Source organism: Hippocampus zosterae, chromosome 14 (genome assembly GCF_025434085.1).
Source record: "Hippocampus zosterae strain Florida chromosome 14, ASM2543408v3, whole genome shotgun sequence".
NCBI lineage: Eukaryota > Metazoa > Chordata > Actinopteri > Syngnathiformes > Syngnathidae > Hippocampus > Hippocampus zosterae.
This window is the reverse complement of record NC_067464.1, coordinates 18,823,122-18,841,278: the sequence shown is the minus strand read 5'-3', so window position 1 is coordinate 18,841,278 and position 18,157 is coordinate 18,823,122. Positions and strand designations below refer to the sequence as shown.

At 42.6% G+C, this 18,157-nt stretch overlaps 1 protein-coding gene across 2 annotated transcripts; it reads right to left on the bottom strand.

Moving 5' to 3' along the window:
- Positions 1-138: 138 nt before the first annotated feature.
- Positions 139-17,750, bottom strand: wdr35 (WD repeat domain 35). Of its 2 annotated transcripts, XM_052085667.1 has the most exons (28): positions 16,982-17,750; positions 16,788-16,905; positions 15,885-15,956; positions 15,699-15,791; positions 15,497-15,625; positions 14,803-14,936; positions 13,782-13,947; positions 13,538-13,683; positions 12,736-12,861; positions 11,337-11,522; positions 10,918-10,953; positions 10,755-10,815; positions 10,083-10,227; positions 9,705-9,774; positions 9,496-9,549; positions 6,921-7,027; positions 6,586-6,805; positions 6,167-6,247; positions 5,889-6,025; positions 5,601-5,804; positions 5,360-5,506; positions 4,224-4,356; positions 3,996-4,106; positions 3,490-3,654; positions 2,312-2,452; positions 1,978-2,134; positions 842-1,082; positions 139-694 (listed from the first exon to the last, which is right to left on the bottom strand). In XM_052085667.1, exons 1-28 carry the CDS (start codon positions 17,003-17,005, stop codon positions 544-546), a joined length of 3,555 nt encoding a protein of 1,184 aa, XP_051941627.1. In that variant the 5' UTR covers positions 17,006-17,750; the 3' UTR covers positions 139-543. The 2 variants fall into 2 exon arrangements, with proteins under 2 accessions (XP_051941627.1, XP_051941628.1); XM_052085668.1 differs by lacking the exon at positions 2,312-2,452.
- Positions 17,751-18,157: the final 407 nt, after the last annotated feature.

The window sequence follows — 18,157 nt, the reverse complement described above, 5'->3', positions numbered from 1 at the left end:
AGAATCCCCCAGGAAGAGCTGGAAGAAGTAGCTGGGGAGAGGGAAGTCTGAGCTTCCTCGCTAAAGGCGTTGCCCCCGCGACGCGATCCTGGATAAGCGGTAGAAAATGGAGGGATGGATGAAAAATGTACAAATAAATCTCTTGCATCATATTTTTCCTTTTAATATCAATTACACACTATACCTGCAAACATACTCATTAGGAAATATAGATGTCAATGACTTGTAAAATATGTTACAACTCACTCTTTGCTGAGTGACACAGTTCTTTGCTCTTTTGCCTGCACACTGGAAATGTGAATGCATGTAATACAAAAATATAATTTAAGATATCCTTTATTCGTCCCACAATGGGGAAATTTACAGCCTCCAGCAGCAAGAATGTATGTAGAAAGAAGAAAGGAGAAAGAGAAAAAAAAAACAACAAACATAAGAAGTAATAAATAAAGTAAAAGGACGAAAAGAAACTCAAACAGGGATATGAGCTGCTGGAGAGGCAGCCACTCAGGGGGCGCCATCATCGGGGTGAATATTTGGTCCGCTTCAGCCCACACTACTGTGACAAAGTGGACAGTAGTTATATTTGCTAATCTCATTGCTTTGAGCGCAGTGCTTGCAAACATTGCACATCCACAAGTGGTAGTCGCGGATTGGCAGACCGCTCACTATGCAGGTGGGTAACTTTTCTGCCGTCCTAAAATGAAAGAGGATTGTCATGTAAATACCAAAAACAGGAAAGTAAAAAATAAAAATGCCAAGAGTAGGATGAGTTCTACAAGTGTTTTCTCAACAGGAATTAGATACATGTTACTAGCTGGATTTAAACCTTTAATTTCCTCACCCTTCAGATGCAGCATTGAGCTGCAGCACGCGGCTGTCTTTTGGCGCGTGCTTGGTGAAGATCTCCAAGGCCAAGTCCTCATAGAGCAACCGCTGCTCGGGGTCAACGCTCTCCAGGGCCTCCAGCTTGATGAAGGCCTGCGAGCACGTGCCGAAGGCCCGGCTGGCCGACGAGCAGACGGCAAGGAGAGAGTAGATCTCCACCGCAGGAATGATGTCTTCATATTCGCGGAGATGGAGGGCTTTAAACATGGTGCAAATATTACCGGTAAGTATACCATGTTGTACTTAGTGTCAAGACTTGAAAGTGACAAATTCATGGTACCTGAGGAACTTCAGAGAGGGCAATTTGGAGTGTTCATTAACCTGCCACGCATGTTTTTGGATTGTGGGAGGAAACCGGAGTATAAAGAGAAAACCTACACAGGCGCGGGGAAAACATGCAAATTCCACAGAGGAAGGCCGCACCTGGAATCGAACCCTGCACCTCTGCACTGTGAGACCCACGGGTTAACCAGTCGACCACCATAGGCCTTTACTTATAATATGATCTATAAAATGTAGATGAATAAAAATGAAGACCTCTTTAAAGTTATTTTTTACTGTAAAAAGTCAAATAAAAATGTGTCAAATGTTTTTTGTTGCAAATTTGATCTACTTGACAATCTCACAAGATACAGTATCACACAATTGCTTTTAAATTAGATTATCACACTATGGTATGCTACGCTGGTCTGTGTGTGTCATGAGCTCATAAACTGCACCTACTTCAACCCACAGGTGACTGCGGGTGGATGGGATGTACTGTAATTGTTTCGTTTACCATTCATCTTGTGAAGGACTTTGTGTTGCTTTTCAAGTATGAATGGTGTTAGATAAACAAATGTTTTATTGATAGATTGATTGCTCTGTCACCGATAACACTAAGTTGGAATATAGTTTCTCTCGGAAATTAAAACTGGTTTGCATAGTTTCAACAACAGCGCGCTGAATTGGCTTGAGCCTTTTCCGACACACAAAGTGTATTGGGCCAACATTATTCTTCCATTTTTGTGTGTGGGTGATTTGAGTGGACAATTTGGGGACACTCTGGATATAATACCGGTATTTTGGCACACTACAGTGGGGGTTGTTTACCTGTGTGCATGGCATTCTCCGTGTAGCCTTCATACAGATGCCTTTGAGCGAGCAGGAAGAAGTGATACGCCTCCGCTCCTCGCCACGCGTTCTCCAAAATGCGATTGCCCGAAGAGGTCGTGTCTTCCTCGAGGAGTCCAGCCAGTGCAAATGTTGCCTAATTATAGGGGATGGGAGAGCGGGGTGGGGCGAAGGGGGGTGAGGGGGGGGGGCATAATATTAACCGTTGAGGGACAGCGGTTACTGCAGTGGACAGCTTATCATGTTATCAGGTTACAGGGTGCATGAAACTGTAAAAAAAAAAAAAAAAAATGAAAATGTATTTCTCATTGACCTCTGACTTCTTCCCTTTCGCTTTAGTCTGTTGCAGCGTCTTCTTCTGCTCGTGATGGTTTTCTACCAGCCGAGCAGCCAATACATACAGCTTCTTCACCCGCAGCGGGCGAGCCCTTTTCTTGGCCTCCTCATCTGCTATCTGGGAGCAAACGCCACAAATGCATCATTGAGAAGACGGCCATGATAAATCCCAATCCAGAAAATCTTCTGGATTTTCTGTTATATTACAATTCAGCAATTTTCTCTTCTACTGCACTCCAAACTTCAATCAGGAAGCTGATTATCACCATTAGGCATCATATGAACATCGCGATGGACGCACGTGCAAAATGGATACATTTTTTTCATGAGAAAATGTGACTGCATGGTGACCTCGTGTTCAGCAAGTTTGCCACACAGTTTTGCTGATCGGGGTTTGAATTTTTGTCTTTGTGGCTGGCATAGTTGTCCTTGTTTTTGCATGATTATCAAGTTTAAATATTTCGGATCATTAAGCCTTGCTTTAATGTCTCACAAAGAGTAGCTTCTACATGCAGCTTCTAAATTATGATCGTTTGTATGATGAGAACCTATCTCAAAAGTAACCTACCTCTAGGTTAATTATTGCCCCCTGAAACTAAATAACTGATTGGACCACCATTGGCAGCAATAGTTTTCAATCCTTTCTTCTACACAGAACTGGTTTAACTCAGGCACATTGGAGGGTTTTCAAGCATGAACTGGGTTTAAGATCATCCCACAGATTCTCAACTGGATTGAAGTATGCACTTTGATGTGATCAGAACTCAAGGAGGGGGGGGGGGGCAATACTTTTTCACAGCAATCAAACATGCAAACAGGAGCCAAGATGGCGCCGGCACATGTGGCAGCCTCGGTTACGTGCCGCCGAGCATTGTCTTTGTTTCTGTCATTTTCGTTCGCTTTTGGCGACCCTACGTTGATTACTTACACGAGAGAAGAGTTGCTTAGCATTAGGAAGTCTACACTATGACTTTTTCCCCTTACGTTACAGAATGTCTTTCCATACTTATTTGTCATGTCCTTGTTTATCGTAGTTGCTTGTTATTGATGATACTAGTGTAACCTGTACTACTGGAGACAAATTCCTTGGTTATTTTCTACATACTTGGCCAATACAGATGATTCTGATTCTGACATGCGGTGCAAGCGACAAACCTTAAACATGAGTTTGGCTGCATCCAGAAAATGATGAGCCTTCTGATACAATTCCACCGCCTCCAGTATTTTGTTCTTCTCAAGGAGATGTGAAGCATATTTGGACAGAAGAGGTTTAATCTCCTTCATGTTGTGGGTTCTGGCGAGTTCCACTGCTTTGTTCCACTGATGTAGGAGAAACCAAAGAGAAAAGTCAGGCTATGAGAATAACACACGTGATAGTGTAATGGAAAGGGATGGGAAGCGGGATCTAACTTGAAAGTGAATAAATTCCAGTGCAAATTTGATGTCATTTAACAGAGCCAACACATTTTAGGTTTGCAGCACTTCCTGTTGAAATTCATTATTATGCTACTGGATCTCTATCCACACTTCATCGATCAAATGTTACACTTGCATTGTAACAGCAACGTGTGAGGGCAGGATTCACACGGCCAAGCTAAGCATCACTCATGAAGCGGACATATGTGGGAGGACAGCGAGGTGCCGCAGTGGGCGTCTCTCACCTGGTTCAGATGGACACAGGAGTCGACGGCAGCTTTGGCCTGGTTGCATTTAAGGTAGGCGTTCACGGCCTGTTCGCACATGCCCACGGTTGTAAACATCTGGCCAATATCCTACAGCACAGGGGTGGGAAATGTCCGTCGTTATGTCGCTATGACTACAGTTATGTAGAGGCCATGCAGTCTGGAATACGCTTTGAGTTGGAAGTTTGCCCTTCACGTTCGTCTTACTGGCAGAAGTTTGTGATTTTCTGGGAGTGAATTGGTCAGCTTCTCAAGGTTGTCGTAGTCCTCCAACATGTAGTAGCATTCTGCCAACTTCTCTTGATGGCGACCTTGAAGGTAGTACTGCACTGCGTTGACCCTACGAACAGGAAAACGCGAGGCTTAGAACTTCAACCGAGGTTATTATTGTGGATGACAACTTACTAAAACTACAATGGGGAAAAAACATTTCCGGTAACAAAGTAAAATAAAAATGAAAATGCTTTGAAAGAATCGAAAACTAAACCTACATCTTACATTGATGAAACGAACGGAACTGAAACTGATTACAATCATAGCGAAAAGGGCCTTTGTTTGTCAGTTAATATCTCACATGAGCTTTCGGGATTAATTCTAAATATATTTATTGGGGTATCTTGCACTGAACAAATGCTCAGAACAGAAAAAATAACAATAAAACTAATAAAAACTTACAAAACTCTAAAAGCTAATTAAAACTAACTGAATTTAAAGAAAAACTAAAGTCAAAACGAAGTAAGCATTGGGCTCTTCAAACAACAAAGAGTATGCAGAAAAGTGGTTATGATTGAATGACCTCCCTGAGGTGGGTTAAATTTTCAGGGGCTAACCCGGTGTAACTTTGCACGTGTGACCGCTCTACTGGGGTAGCACCGGCGCAGCACCGGAGCAAATGTTGCCATGTGAACACCCCTAGTATTTTGCGTGAGTCTGTATTTTTTGGAGAAAGTTGTCAGATTACAGCCAGATCGGTCCCAAGCCCGGATATTAAAAAATGGGTGGTTTGCATCAGGACGGGTATCTGTTGTAAAAAGTGCATCAAATAAATTATACGAGAGATTTGTTGTGGCAACCCCAGATGAGACAACAATTTAAGTACGGTTTATATTACCTTAACTTTAGGGCAGGAGTTGAATTAGTGCATCTACTAACACCAAAGTCTTATTTTTACACAAGTAACTAAATGTGCATGGGCAAAAAAGTACTAAAATACAGTGTGTGACTAATTTTGCCATCTCCCAACATCATTGGAATTGGGCAGTAAAATAGCAGAGGAAGATGTGCACACTCTGGAAATGTAATGAAGCTAAGAAAAAAAGAAATTCTTCTAAAATTGCCACTACCACTTCTGTCTGTCAGCAAAGTAGTCTCCGATTGCATTGTAGGCTTGCTCCAGGAGAGCATCATCACAGTCCCCAGAGCCAGTTTTCAGCAGCTGGAGCACCCGGAACCAGTCTCCCAATTTCATTCGAAGGCTAATGGCGAGGTCCCTGGAATATTATACGACCACATCACTCAATATGATCAAAGAAGGGAAAAAAAGCCCATCTTACTCCAACAAATAGTAGTCCAAGCTTACAGTACCTGCGGTCCATGTCCAAATACATGCGCTCAGCTTCCTCAAACCTACTGAAGTAAGCTGCCACCTCTGCCTGTTTCATGGGCTCACTCTGCAGGTTCCCCAGGCGCTTGACAAACTCGATGCCCTGGTTGTCTTTGCAGCGGACAAATGCCTGCTCAGCGGTCTTCAAGTCCAACTGTTGGAGGGCGGCCTCGGCGAGCAGACGCCTGGCATGTCGATCAAAGCAAAGACAAATGACTCGGCTAAAAAATATACATATGTAAATGTATATTTTTTAGAATTATATTTACCAGAGTCTTGGGTGTGGATTATCCTCAATGAACTGTGAAGCATCTGCAATTCCCACCTTTTCAATGAGAGCACGGCTGTCTCTCAAAGAACGGATTTCGAAGTTGATGAGGTTGTCTTTATTCGGCTTCTCTGGGTCCTGTATAGAACCGGTTGTTTTTAAGTCGCGATATTCTAACCTCTTACGATTTGAATTGAGACGTGAACATAGATTCTATAATTACAGTATTTGTGATTAAGGATATTTAATGAGCAAAACAATAGCTTGGATTGTTTTTACCTTCATGATTTCATCCAGTAGGACAGATTTGATTTCAAGGTCCTCAAAGCTGCAGATATATCCTGATGTTTGGATGGGTTCCTATGCTCCCAAATGACAAAAAATACAGATAACGGGCTTAACCACAAAACCCAGTCGACATTTAAAGGACAGGGAACCATATTTTGAACAGAAATCCAATTCAAAATGGATGTCGCATATGTCACTACGAGGCACTACAAAGTAGAATAACGTGCGAGAACCAAGGACATTATCTGAGTCAATCAAGACAATAATGACAATGATGAAAAAGGAACAAAGGAAGAGATGCAACACTCACAGACTGAGATGTATGAACATCTAAGCATGTTAAATGGCATGTGACATACTTAACTTCATTTAATGCACTTCACTTGACGCAGATAACATGATTCACTCACCTCCGGGTCTAGGTTCCTGAAGACGTACATCCTGGTCTTTTCCATCATGGCAAACAGATCAGGATTGTCCTTTGCCCACTTCATGTCCCAAACATCCTTGCGCTCAAGTTTAGATGGACTGCCTAATGACACCTGACTGCCCGCGGCATCACCCGACGGCGCGTGAGCCTCCACGTCCAGCAAAGTTAGCACGCCTGAGATGTCGATAACGGCCAGCCGACTGAAGGAAAGAAAGAGTCAATCAAACGTTCAGCCGCCAGTCCCGACGAAACAGGTGTGCTAGTGCAGAGTCGACATATTTATACTGATGCGCAACAACGACAATCAGAGCTTGCCTGGAGTTGCAGTTTAAAGAGAGATGATGGGCTCGGTTCATCTGGTATTTCTGGATGAGAATGACATTTGGCAGGCTATATCTGTGGATTATACCCGACTCGCGGCCCTGGAACACACACGCAAACATTACTTAAATTTATACACCTAGTTTGCATGTTCTGCGTGGGTTTTGTCCGGGTACTCTGGTTTCCTCCCACATTCCAAAAACATGCATGTCAGGCTGATTGAACACTGTAAATTGTCCCTAGGTGTGAGTGTGAGCGTGGGTGGTTGTTCGTCTCTGTGTGCCCTGAGATTGTCCGACAACCAGTTTAAATGGTGTCCCCCGCCTACTGCCCGAAGACGGCTGGGATAGGCTCCCTCACCCCCCGCGAACCTTATGAGGATAAGCCGATCGGAAAATGGATGGATGGATGGATAATTGCACCTTCATTAAACTTTTGAATGTCCAACAGTTCAATGTTTCAATGCTTTTTGCATAACTTGCTGATTACTAACTAGGAGTTGAACAGCAAAATGCCTAACAGGTTTGAAAATGTGATGAACATTCATTCCTCTATGCCTTTCTGTGACTCTTCCAGTGTCTCTGCATGTCTGCTGCAACTTGCTGAGGACACTCTTGAGTTCAGTGGCCACTTCCCTTTGCGAACATCCTGTTTGACGCCTCACAGCGACAAGGTAATGTTAATCAAATGTGAGTTGTCATCTTGGCTGTCCATCCAGCCATCATGAATCCATCCATTTTGTAATCCGCTCATCCTCTCGAGGGACGCGGGTGTGCTGGAGCCTATCCCAGCCGTCTTCGGGCAGTAGGCGGGGTACACCCTGAACTGGTTGCCAGCCAATTGCAGGGCATAAGATAAGATAAGAGATCCTTTATTCGTCCCACACTGGGGAAATTTACAGCCTCCAGCAGCAAGAATGTATGTAGAAAGAAGAAAGGAGAAAGAGAAAAAAAAACAACAACAACAAACATCTTTCAATTAAATACAATATGAACACAAATGGATAAATCGCATTACTATTTACAATTTTCCTTCACATCATTTAATTATTATTATTATTATGATTGTTATTTTTTATTCATCAGCCTGACAGCAGTCGGTAGGAACGAGCGTCGGTATCTCTCCTTCTTGCAGCGCGGGTGTAACAGTCTCTGGCTGAAGGAGCTACCAAGTGCTGTCAGGGCGGGCTGGAGGGGGTGGGAGGGACTGGCCATCATAGCTTTTAGCTTAGTTAGCATCCTTCTGTTGCCCACCTCCTCCAGAGTGTCAAGGGAGCAACCCAGGACAGAACTGGCCTTCCTGACCAGTCGCTCCAGTCTCTTTCTGTCCCTGGCTGAGATGCTGCCTGACCAGCAGACAATGACATAATGGATGGCCGAGGCCACCACCGAGTTATAGAACGTCTTAAGGAGTGACCCCTGAACCCCAAAAGACCTCAGTTTCCTGAGTAGGAAGAGTCGGCTCTGTCCTTTCCTAATCAGGGTGTCCGTGTTTGTAGACCAGTCCAGTTTGTCGTTCAGAAGAACACCAAGGTACTTGTAGGAGGTCACCCTCTCTATGTCCATACCCTGGATGTTCATCGGTGCTGGTGAGGACTTTTTCCTGCAGAAGTCCACAACCAACTCCTTAGTTTTCTTAGGGTTGATCTGGAGGAGATTCTGCTGGCACCAGTCCACAAAGTCCTTTGTCAGTCCCCTGTACTCCCGATCGTCCCCTTCTGTAATGAGGCCAACAATCGCAGAGTCATCGGAGAACTTCTGAAGGTGGCAGTTTGGAGTGTCGTGTCTGAAGTCCGAGGTGTAGAGGATGAACAGGAATGGAGCCGGAACAGTCCCCTGCGGCGCTCCAGTGCTGCAGAGAAGCCGGTCCGACTCACAGCTCTGCAATCTCACGTACTGCGGCCGGTTTGTGAGGTAGTCTATGATCCATGCTGTGAGATGGTGGTCCACTCCGGCGTTCTACAGTTTGCCTCCCAGCAAATTGGACATACATGAGCATACAGAGACAAACAACCATTCACATTCAAATTCACACTGAGGGACAATTTACAGAGTTCCATTAACCTGCCATGCATGTTTTTGGAATGTGGGAGGAAACCGGAGTACCCGGGAGAAAACCCACGCAGGCATGGAGAAAACATAAATTCCACACAGGAAGACCGGAGCCACAATCGAACCCTGCACCTCTGCACTGTGAGGCTGACGTGCTAAAAGGTTGACCACTGGCCCGCCCCATCTTGGTTGTATGATATTAAAATGTGAACAGCATGTTGATGAGTACTGTTTGAACAGCAATTCTAGTGGAATCAGGAAATGTATTGGTGAATCAAACTTTGCTGTTCCACTATTTGTTAGATAACGGTAAGTTTTTCAACAAGTACTGAAACTCTGAACAATTGGATATGTGCATTCAAAACGTTTAGAGAAGGTCAAATTACAGTATGTTCACTTGTGAAGTTTCTGGCGCATTTTCGGTTTCTCCTGAAATTACATCACAAACTTTCCCCAAGTCATGGATTTTGTATTCATTGTTATTGCATGAATATTAGCAAAAGCAGAGATGTACCTACCACAATCAGTGTATTATCTGTTGCTGTGATAGAACAGATAGGATCTCTTGTTGCCTTAAAACAAACAGGCAAGTTAGCATTGATCTGCTTTCAACTTTTTTTTTTGCATATATTTACAAAACGTTTACATCCCGTGCACACATATTGAAAATGGAGACTTTTGGTGAAGTACAACAGTTTGTTGATGAATGGGCCCCAATGTCACTTACTGTGAAAGCTTTGGCAAAGTCTTCTCCATTGTCATTGACGCCAGTCGGACTGCTGTCAATGTGATATACCCTACAAAGACAGGAAGCGAGAGCAAAGCAGACGGTTGCACTGGGGTGACTTTCAGCCCATGCTGTCTGGAGTCTCCGTGGCAGTGGATGCAGATGAATGAATTCTATTCAGATTTCAGACAGTGACTCCCAGACTCAAGATGTGTGGTTATCTTGCCTTCCTGTAACTTTCCGTGACTGGCTTGGTGTGTACTGACAGTCTTGGCATGAGTGCGCTGGGTAAACTTGAGGCCATCCTGTCAAGATACACCTTGACTGTGCTGCAACCCCCCACGAAAAAAAAAAGAATAGCCAATAAATAAAACTCACCTTTCCCTTCCCTCTTTCTTAGTTCTGGTTACTTGGTTGATCTCCAAGGCAGTCAATTTATTCGCCACTCTGTACTGCCACAAGTACAAAGCCTCTTTGGATGCAGCTATCACATGTGTCCTAGTCATGGTGACAAACAAGGGACCTAACCGAGGAAATAATTTGGATAAGCAGGCAGTTTGGTTTGGTGAAGTAGTTGTGGAAATATTTTGCTTAGCTGGTGCTAAATATTTGAGCTGACAAAAAAAAAATTGGAAAAGAAAGACGCCCCACAGACGGTTGACCAGATTCCCCTGTTAAACTTGGATACTTGAAGCCTATTTTAGATGACAGCCTTTCAAAGTTTGAAATATTTTGGAATGGGTTCATCAGCAAACAGTCAGCTATGCCACGCAGGAACGGAATGTTGAGTATTTGGGATGTCTGAAGACGCCCACTACATACTGTCTATTGGCCACAGACTTGCTGTGAGCCTGTGAGAGTTGAGACTGTGGGCGGCAGGAGACGGACAGCCGGCCACTATTTTTCCATGCGAACGTGTGAGCTCTAATATTGACTTGAGGTGATTAATCAAAATCCTGGTCTTTTAGCTATTCAAAGTTATAAAACACACTGTGATCAAATATCACGTACGACTATGCAGTTCAATTTCATTTTAAAATTTGAACGCACATATGTCGATGTACTTGGAGTCCAGTGGAGTCCCGATTGAGTTGCACAGAATCAGGACGTACTGAAAAACAGGAATGTTTTTTTACAGATTAGATTGAGGATTCTTATTCTGCACATGTATTCTTTATTTCCGAAACTACACTTTTAATGAACATGACATTACCTTCGCATGACTCCCAGCCTCTGACTCAGCGTTTCCCTGCGTGCCAAAGAATAAGTCAAAGCCGCTTAAGAATATACAGTGCTCAACTTAAATGAGTGCACCCAAACAGATTAGCTCGACAACCATTCCTTTCAGAATCAACATTTTCAACGGCATATGGACACATGCAAAAAAGTCATTTATCTGACCAATTCATTGACATTGCAAAGTCAAGAAAAGATGAATTTCAAAAATCTTAATCACATGAATTCAACAACAGGCGAGTGAAATCATCATGGAAATCCTGAAGAAAATTGGTGTGTTCAATGAGAAACGACAAGTGAACCTTTTGAGTTACCTAGCGATAGAGCTGTCAAAACTGTTTCATGAATCAATATTATTTGGTCATTTTGGAAGACGGAAGGTGAATAAATCTGTACCTGCGGTTGGGTGTCATCGGCCTTGCTAGCCAGGGTGCAGAAGTCCCCTGATGTGGTGATGGACATTAGGCTCTTGACATACTTAACAAACTTTTCATTGTTTTTGGTGTCCCAGAAGATGACGCAGTAATCTTGGCGCTCTGGCTTTGTGAAGGCATACACAACTGTGCTGCAACAGTATCCCCACTGGGAAGAAAAAACAAAAAGACACCAAAGTTCAACTTTTGTTTGAGATTGCTGAACGCTGGGAAGTCAAAGACAAAGTTTGTCAAATGTATAGAACTAAATAAACACATTGTAGGTGCGGTGCAGCTGCTTGTTCTCTATTTTTACTTTTTAATAGAATGTCGCTCATGGTGGAGTGGTACACACGCACGCTGGACTTGTATGCAGGCAGTGTGCGATCGGATTCCACTCAGTGACGGTGTGAATGTGGGTGTGAATGTTTGTTTGTGTCTATGTGTGCCCTGCGACTATCGACCAGTTCGGGGTGTATGTAGTCTGCCTTCCGCCTAAAGTCAGCTGAGATAGGCTCCTCAAACTTCAATGCAGCGCGTAACATAGTTGGTGGTGTTGTTTCTAGTCTTGTATGAAATGATTACTACTTTTGTTATTCTATTCAGACATTACTAGAGGTATCAAGAACTAAGCGAAGGAGCAGAGGGGATCATGCCTTTTCCGTTGCTGGTCCCTCCCTTTGGAATGACCTCCTACTGAACATTCGGCAAGGCCCCTCGCTGCCCATCTTTGAAATTCGTTTCAAAACTTATTTTTATTCTGTCTTTGGGCAGTAGGCGGGGGGACACCCTGAATCGGTTGCCAGCCAATCGCAGGGCACTCAGAAACGAACAACCATTCGCACTCACACTCACACCTAGGGACAATTTAGAGTGTTCAACCAGCCTGCCACGCATGTTTTTGGAATGTGGGAGGAAACCGGAGCACCCGGAGAAAACCCACGCAGGCCCGGGGAGAACATGCAAACTCCACACAGGGAGGCCGGAGCTGGAATCGAACCCGGTACCTCTGCACTGTGAAGCCCACGTGCTAACCACTGGACTACCGGGCCGCCCACTCTACTCCATGTTTTTGTTTTTTGCCCCAGCCACCCGAATGATTGAAGATGTTCATGCCTACTTTTTTCCATTAGTCTCAGGGAAGGGAATGTAAACATGTAAACATTACATCTTATATTTAATATTTATCAGCGTTTTTTTAATGTATTGCTCCACATTCTGATTGAATCGGTGATCGAGTATTTTTTTGGAAAAGATTTTGTCAGAAGCGAGCAAATAATCATTTTGCTCTTATAACTTTGCTCTTCTGGCAAATGTTTACACGCTAGTTCAAGCAAAAGAGGAACGTTTCACATCATTAAGTTTAAAGTGCTGTCATGTACCTTGTAATCTGGTCTGATATTAGCAAAATAGATGTAGGAATCGACAGCCAGGCTGATCCGCAGGCCTCCGCCTTCCCAGGCGACTCCTGTCATTTCTTTCCCCGGCACTTTCAAGGTTCGCAGGTGCTGTGTAAATTGAGGTAGAAATCAAGGCGCAATGGGATTTTTATTTCAACACTGAGATAAGACTGTATGTAATACACAAAAAGAAAGGTGGAAAATGAGAACATGAAATTGACCACTTGAAATACTGCTATACAGTCATGTCACATGTAAACCTTACTCATTGTTATACCGGACATTATTATGACTTATAAACAACTTTGACAAAGACTGAACGGTTAAGTGTGCAACAACGTTGGATAGAATATAGCTTTAAATGATACTTTTCAGTGATGAGGCTGCACATTATGCTCCTTAAATCAGTAAAGGCACGAAACACAATTTTATGTAATGCATGTAATTGTATGCTACAACATTAGCCATTAATGGGTTAAAAAAAAAGCGATGTAAAACTAATGTGTGCCCAAACTATAATAGAGGTATCATAGCTTCCATTTTGAGCCGCTAATACTTGGAAATTAATTTGTGGGGGGCATCTGATCTTATCAGAATCAGAATTGGCAATCCAGACAACAGAAACCTGATACAGTGTATATATGTACCAATCCACCTTCCGCCGACCCTCATTCTCTGAAGCCACTTGTGGGTAGCGGCAGCATTGTTTCAAATGAAAGGCACTGACATTGATTATTGATTATGTTTAAAAAAACTGATACAGGAAATAACATGTTGTCCTCACCTCTCCGAAAGGTGTATAAAACTGCACCACGTTGATTTCTACGTCTGAGTTCAAAGCTCTGAGGGAACCAGCCACTGCCAGCACACTACCACAATGGTTCCACTGAATACTGACCACATTCATCATGGTGTCAATACATAGTGGGTCTGCAGAAAAAAAAGAAATAATAATGTTGCGTAGTTGATTGTCACAACTGACAGTAAACCGCGAAAAGCTCTGCATTCTTTGCTTTTGAGCGCCTTACTTTCATCAGTCTCATAGCGCATAATCTGACATCGTCCATTTTGAAAACAGATAGCGAGACACGGGCAGTCGGGTTCGACGTAGCCGCCTGTTCCTGTGTACCAGTGGATACCTGCTATCCTGACGGCTCCTGTTACGTTAGTCAGGCAGCTGATGGCCAATTTCATCTGAAAAACAATCCGCGTGATATTGAAGATTAGCTCTTAGTAAAAACACACAGACTCCATAGATCTTTTATAGGAGCATAATTTTGGTAACCACAATAACAGCATCCAAAAAGTCTGTGTATTGCGTACAATACCAGTCAAAAGTTGAGACACAGCTTCTCTTTCAATAGCACGAGAGACTTTGACTGGCACTATAGAAGCATATAAAGTAGACTTTACACCGATTGGTTGATATTTTCCATTTTATGCAAAATCGCTGATCGACTGTAAGATCATAATTGGTGCGATCAATCAACATGGAAATTCTCAATATAAGACTCACTAAACATTTGCTGAGCTAAAATACAAGATATTGTGTGGTTATGCAAGTATTCCTGTTACTAATTCGGAAGATAAATATAACACAATCTTACCCTAATTGCGGCTTGTAGGTATAGCAGCATTATTTTGTAAAGCAACCAACCTCATTTATACTCAACAAATGGAGACTTTGACTAGAATTATTGTTTTTCAGTCTCGGACTAGTGTGTGATGAAGACTTTTTTTAACTGTGGCTTTTGTCGAACATTTGAGATAACATGACAAAAAATCAAATCTGGTGCGATATGTTGTTTGGCCTTAATATTGACTCTTTCTCTCGTGTCAGCGGGTGAGCTGTATTCACAAGGCCATGCGAGATGACAGCATGCCACAGCCATGATGTGTGGATGCACTGCATCGAATCTGCTTTTACACTCACAACCGTAAAACCCTGAAGGCGAGCAATCTGAAATTCTTCTGTCAGCTACATGAATGAATCCTTCATGTTTTGCTTCTCTTACTTTTGATCATGCCAGTCGTGCTTTATGTACTCACTATGAAATTGCCGTGGTTATCAAAGATTTGCACTTCCCCGTTGGCCATGCCGAAGAGCAGGACCTTGCTGTCTGGAGACCATGCCACATGTGCAAGCTGATTTCCCTTCAGCTCCTTTCCCCAAATCCGGTTTCCTGCAAAAGAAAGGTCTTTATCCAAACTAGTATTCACACGTGCGTACACACACATACACACATTCACTAACACACAGGTATGTGAACAAAACAATCCCTGTCAAGTGACAAATTGGGAGTTTATGCTCCAGTGATTTTTCCAATACGAAGTATGTGTTGTATTTAAATGTACAATGTGTGCAATTCTTGTAGTGCGGTGATTTAAGTTTTAATGTAACCCTTTCATGCACCAATAATGTATAACCTGTATCCTGATAACATGATAAGGTGTCTACTGGAGTATCCAGTGTGCCTGAAATGGTTAAAAACCAACAAGGGTGTAAAAAAACAAAACAAAACAAAACCATCTTAAACCATGCACAGAGGGCAGAAAACATACAATATACACTTTCTGCAAGGCACACGGGAGCATTCAGGGTGCTTTCACAACGTGGGAACGTGCATACACGCACACCGCGCCACTAGGCTCATGAATAGTTTTTATTCTATTATAATGTTTTGATGAACTTGAGAAGCCAAAATTGAACTCACGACTAATGTTGTGTAGTTCTACTATTTACCATCTACAGATCCAACAATGACTGCCCCATCTTCATACACAATGCAGATCTTTTGACCATCGGCATTCCAACTCATGCTCCTCACCACTGACTTATTCCGATTATTGATCATTTCTTCATACCATGCACCTTAGAAAAAAAGGACATGATTGATCATTGATTACGACACAATCATCAGTTCATAATAAAAGGGTGTGAGCACCTTTGTAGAGCATCCATACAATGATGAGTCCATTCTGGTCGCTGGTTGTTAGTTTTTCATACTGTTCGTTCCATGTAACTACTTGTACGGCACCTGAAAATGATTGATATGGTGTTATTGTTTCCCACTCAAATCCCACTCCCAGATTCTTTTCTTGGTTGAGAAAAGGCTCGAATGTTGACTCACCGCTGTGCCCCCCCAATGTCTGGTTCATTGACAAGTTACTGGGTGCGGCAAGTCCTTTAAGTTTGGTGTCATCTGTCAAGATAAAAAAAGAAAAAGTAAAAGGGAGCCAATTCAGCATCAGTGCTTGGAAAAAAACTCATTTGAATGGAGTCTCACTATTGTTTGTCTGGCTGGAGTGGAGAAGGTGGTACCAGTTCGACTTACAGGGACTAATACAGAGGTACCAGCAAAGCACCGAAAGGCTTTTGGTGAGTTTTAAAAGATTTCTTACACACTGAGTGACCTATTGTTTCGCAAATTCTAAAATCTCAATCACATGGATCTTACATAACAGTCTCACAAACCAACTTAAACGCATGTTAAATGTTGATTTGCCGTGTGCAAGTGAACAACAAACTCAACACAGTGACTTTGCGATCTGGCTGCTGCGAATGAAAGTTGTCCTTGTAACACTCATTTGATAAATTAAGCTTGAATCACACAATGCTTCCTTTATTGATCATCACTTCACTACCTCATGGTTGTGGGTGAACTGGAGCCTATCCAAGGTGATTTTAGGCAAGAGGCGAAGGATACCCAGAATTGGTTGCCAGCCAGTCACAGGGCACATACAATAAACAAGCACCCATTCACACTTATAGACAATTTGGAGTCTTAATTATGTTTTTGGAATGTGGGCGGGTGCTAGAGAAATAGGAGAAAACCAATGCAATCAAAGGGAGGTGCATAATCCGCTACTGTGAAGTCTGACAGCAGTGGCCACAAAACAGCACTTATTTCTGTTCCTGCGAGGTCTCGTGCATTGGGGATGAAGTAGTATAATCAAATGTGAACATCATAGCTATGTCACATCAAAATCAGCACATTATATTGCAGGCTGTTGTCTACAAATCACAAACATACCTGTCTGAGTTTCAAGTTTGAGCACTTTTAAGAGGCCGTCATCTCCTCCACAGGCAATGAAGCCCTGATCTTTGTTCCAAGAGACACATTTCAAGTGAATACCGTTGGGGATCGCAATCTAGAAGACAAAAGAGTGTTACATAAACCTGTGGTTTTAGTCGTTAAAGTCTCAATGTGAGGTTCGGGGTGCTCACCTTCTTGCTGAGGTAGATGAACATGGTATCCTTAAGGTCTCTTTAAATCTAGTGTGAAAAATAAAACTCTCCACTGAGTAGCCACAACTTTATAGCCCCTTGCACAATATCACATCCAATGCAAGAGGTGCACGGTATAGGTAATAATATTCAATGATGATGAATAATTTCAGACCAGTATTTATTGAACAACATGGTTAGTACTGTGGTTCAACTGTACTACACCGTACTGATTGTTGTTTAATATTTGTGTTGTCTGACGTGTATTTAATTGGGATTTCAAACGCAGGACATGTAATATACATGTAATACGCACGTACAAGTGATATAAGTATTCATTAATAGCGCGGCTGGTCGGTGCAAATCGTAACCAATATTAACTTATTTAGCAAAAGAGCAAGGCGGTACTGGCACTGACAGTTCGCCAATCACTCGAAAAGACGACCACAGAAAGCTGCGGAATATGCACAAAAGCAAATTTCTAAAAATAGCAACTGAGTCCGACGTTCTCATTTATGCCTCTCTTTTCAAAGCCGCAGACGTGGAATTTTAGCAGCTATTTGCTCGCTAAGCTAGCACGACACAACTAGCTGCGAAGAAAATGAGCGTTTTCGTAAGACAAAACACATACGACGACCGGTTTCAATAATTACATTAACGACGTTACTTCTAATGTCTTAGAGAACAGTTCAAACGCAACAAAATGTTGGCGTTCTACGCAAAATGCAGCATGGCGCACGTAATCTCTCACAGTCACCCGTAGCAACAATACACTGCGTTGGATATCTGGTACTTGTAGTTCTTATTTTGAACGTTGCTGGAAGCTGTAATTTTTCGTCATACTGAAAAAATTGAATAAAATAGAGTTATGTGTTTTTTGTATTTACGTCGTTGTCAACAAGTTAATACACAAAAATTGGAAGGGGCAAATGGGCATTTTTTTGAATTTTTAGAGAATTAATGAAATAAGTGGTTCGGGTAACGGATGGATGATTCAGATCCCGAGTTTCAAAGATTGTCGAGATGGCGCTGTTTGTTATTTTTTGGGGAGAGATGTGGACAATCTGAAATTTTGCAGAGAAACGCTCGAATACGTTTAATAACACATAAACTAATGTTATTTCTGCGTAAGTAGTGTTATTAAATTAATTACGGTGCTGCATCTCTGCTGGATTG